The following is a 2,271-nucleotide window of genomic DNA, read 5'->3' as shown; positions in this document are numbered from 1 at the left end:
CGAACATAAAAATCTTAAATTTTAAATTCAAAGTACTCGAATTAAATTAATTTCTTTATGAGTTGAAATTACTAATTAATACGAAGGAATTAATTGTTCATTTGTTATACCGTATTTGCCCAAAAATAAGCAATCACCAAAAATAAACAACATGGCCCGCATTATAACAAATTTTGGCCCACATTATCAAAACATGGCCGGCATTATGTGCAAAAACTTGTTGCTTATTTTTGGGCAAATACGGTATTAGATTTTAGATTTAAAAAATAATTATTTATTTGCATTTATTTTATTTGTATTAAAAACAGAAAGAAGTTTACTTTCAGTTACTATACTGTATAATTAAAATTTTATGTTAAAACTTTTCATAAAAAATGGATTTATAAGTATTAAAATAATATACGAGTATTAAAAATTATTGAACCATAGAATCATAGAATCATACCAATAATGAAAAACAGTAGGAAATATATTCCCTTCAACTAATTTGTTACTTCAATTATTACTTATGATGTCAGCGTTTTACGATTTGAAATACCTCGTAATCTTCTATAGAAAAACAATCTTCAGTATCTCTTATTTTTTTTTCATAAAAATTTTTTTTACAGCGAATTCCATAATAATCTAATTGATCTTCAGTACTGCATATAATAATATCATTGCCAAAATATGGACCACAACCAGTGCCACAATTGATTGCACAATTTACAGCTACTACATTACTAATAATTGCATCTTTAACATTCTTATTTACAAATGAAAAAATAAAGCTATCTTTAGTTATACCCCAACCAATAGCATTCCATTTTATAGGATTGTATCCACCGATAATTTCTTCCGCCCCATTTACTTTAATAAATGCAACAGTGTTAGGTTTATTATTACATAGTTCATGAAATATTTTAGGAGTAAATCCATCTCGACTTCCTCTTAATAATAATTCACATTTGTATGGTAAATATAATTCCTCATAATTATCATCATTTATAACCACTTTATCAACCCATTTGAAAACAGTTGAAATAATATTATAATCAACAATTTTTGAATCAATGATTTGGGAATCTTCTATTTTAATTTCATTAATCTTAATTTTTCTTGGACGTAGAACGTTGTATTTTGACACACTACCAGGTTCCAAATAAGAATTTAATAATTCTTCATATAGTTGTTGATCTAATAGTTTCTGATACGGTCGAACTTTTTGCGAAAATTCTATAGACGATAAACTAAAAAATCTAATTAAAGGCAAACAGTGTTGTAAAATTTTTTTCATCGATTTGAGATCATCATCGGACCAAGTTTTAGGATCTGGAATGAGGGTTGGATTTTGTGCAAGACCCCATTTTAATACATGTTCCCATACTTCAATTTCTTTCATTTGTAAATCATTCCTTTTAATAAGTGAAATTAAAGATTTTTCAGAAAGTGAAGTGAAATCAAAAGATTTAAATATTTTTTCAGGTGTTTGAGCCATTAAATTCATACAAAATTCTTGAAGTTCTAATAAATTATTAGATTGTGAACTAATTTGTTGAGTAAACCCGAAATGTTGTTCTATCCAATCTGACTTATTTTCAATTAAATATTTTTGCAAATAATCAACTAGTTCTTGAAGATGAAGGTTATCTGCAGCGACCAAAACTTCAAGAAAATTTGAAATGTCAAGTTTATTCAACGAAAGAATACCACCATAAATATACCTATATACCAAAAATTTTCATGAATGTTAGAAATAATATTTATTATCAGTTAATATAGGGTATTTTAAATATATTAATTACTTACTCTAAAATAGTTTGAAATATTTCCGGTAAAACATTTGGTAATTTTATGTGAGCTAATACATTATCGTTGTTCTTTTTATTGGAAGTTAAAATTCGTCGCAAATACGGAGAACGGTAACACAAAATATTCATGTGAGCACGAAATATTTTTACGTTAGGATCTTCACCAACTTCAATTGTAATATCATAATATTCATCATCTTTTAATAATTCAATATAATTCTGACTTAATAATTTAGAAAAAAGTTCGGTAGACATAATTTCTTTTTTTTTTAAAAAAAAAGAACTGAAAATTTTTTTTTAAAAAAATTTGGTTAAACAATAATTATATTGATGTACATTATTATATAATCTGCGGTTATACAAGTATAAATTTCGTTTCACAATGCGGGTACGTTATAACGTTATCATAGCACATTGTGGCGGATTTATGAAATTTGGCAAAGCCCCTGCTGCGCCCTCGGGAATTAAAAATTGACTTACA

The 2,271-nt window shown here is 26.4% G+C and overlaps 1 protein-coding gene across 1 annotated transcript; it reads right to left on the bottom strand.

The window, feature by feature from the left end:
- Positions 1-514: 514 nt before the first annotated feature.
- Positions 515-2,045, bottom strand: OCT59_025338 (uncharacterized protein; the record flags this gene model as incomplete). The annotated part of the gene is made up of 2 exons (XM_066137816.1): positions 515-1,703; positions 1,789-2,045. 2 exons carry the CDS (start codon positions 2,043-2,045, stop codon positions 515-517), a joined length of 1,446 nt encoding a protein of 481 aa, XP_065992029.1.
- Positions 2,046-2,271: the final 226 nt, after the last annotated feature.

The sequence above is a fragment of the Rhizophagus irregularis genome, chromosome 5 (assembly GCF_026210795.1).
Source record: "Rhizophagus irregularis chromosome 5, complete sequence".
NCBI lineage: Eukaryota > Fungi > Glomeromycota > Glomeromycetes > Glomerales > Glomeraceae > Rhizophagus > Rhizophagus irregularis.
Note: the sequence above shows the minus strand (reverse complement) of the source record. Positions and strands in the feature narration are given on the sequence as shown.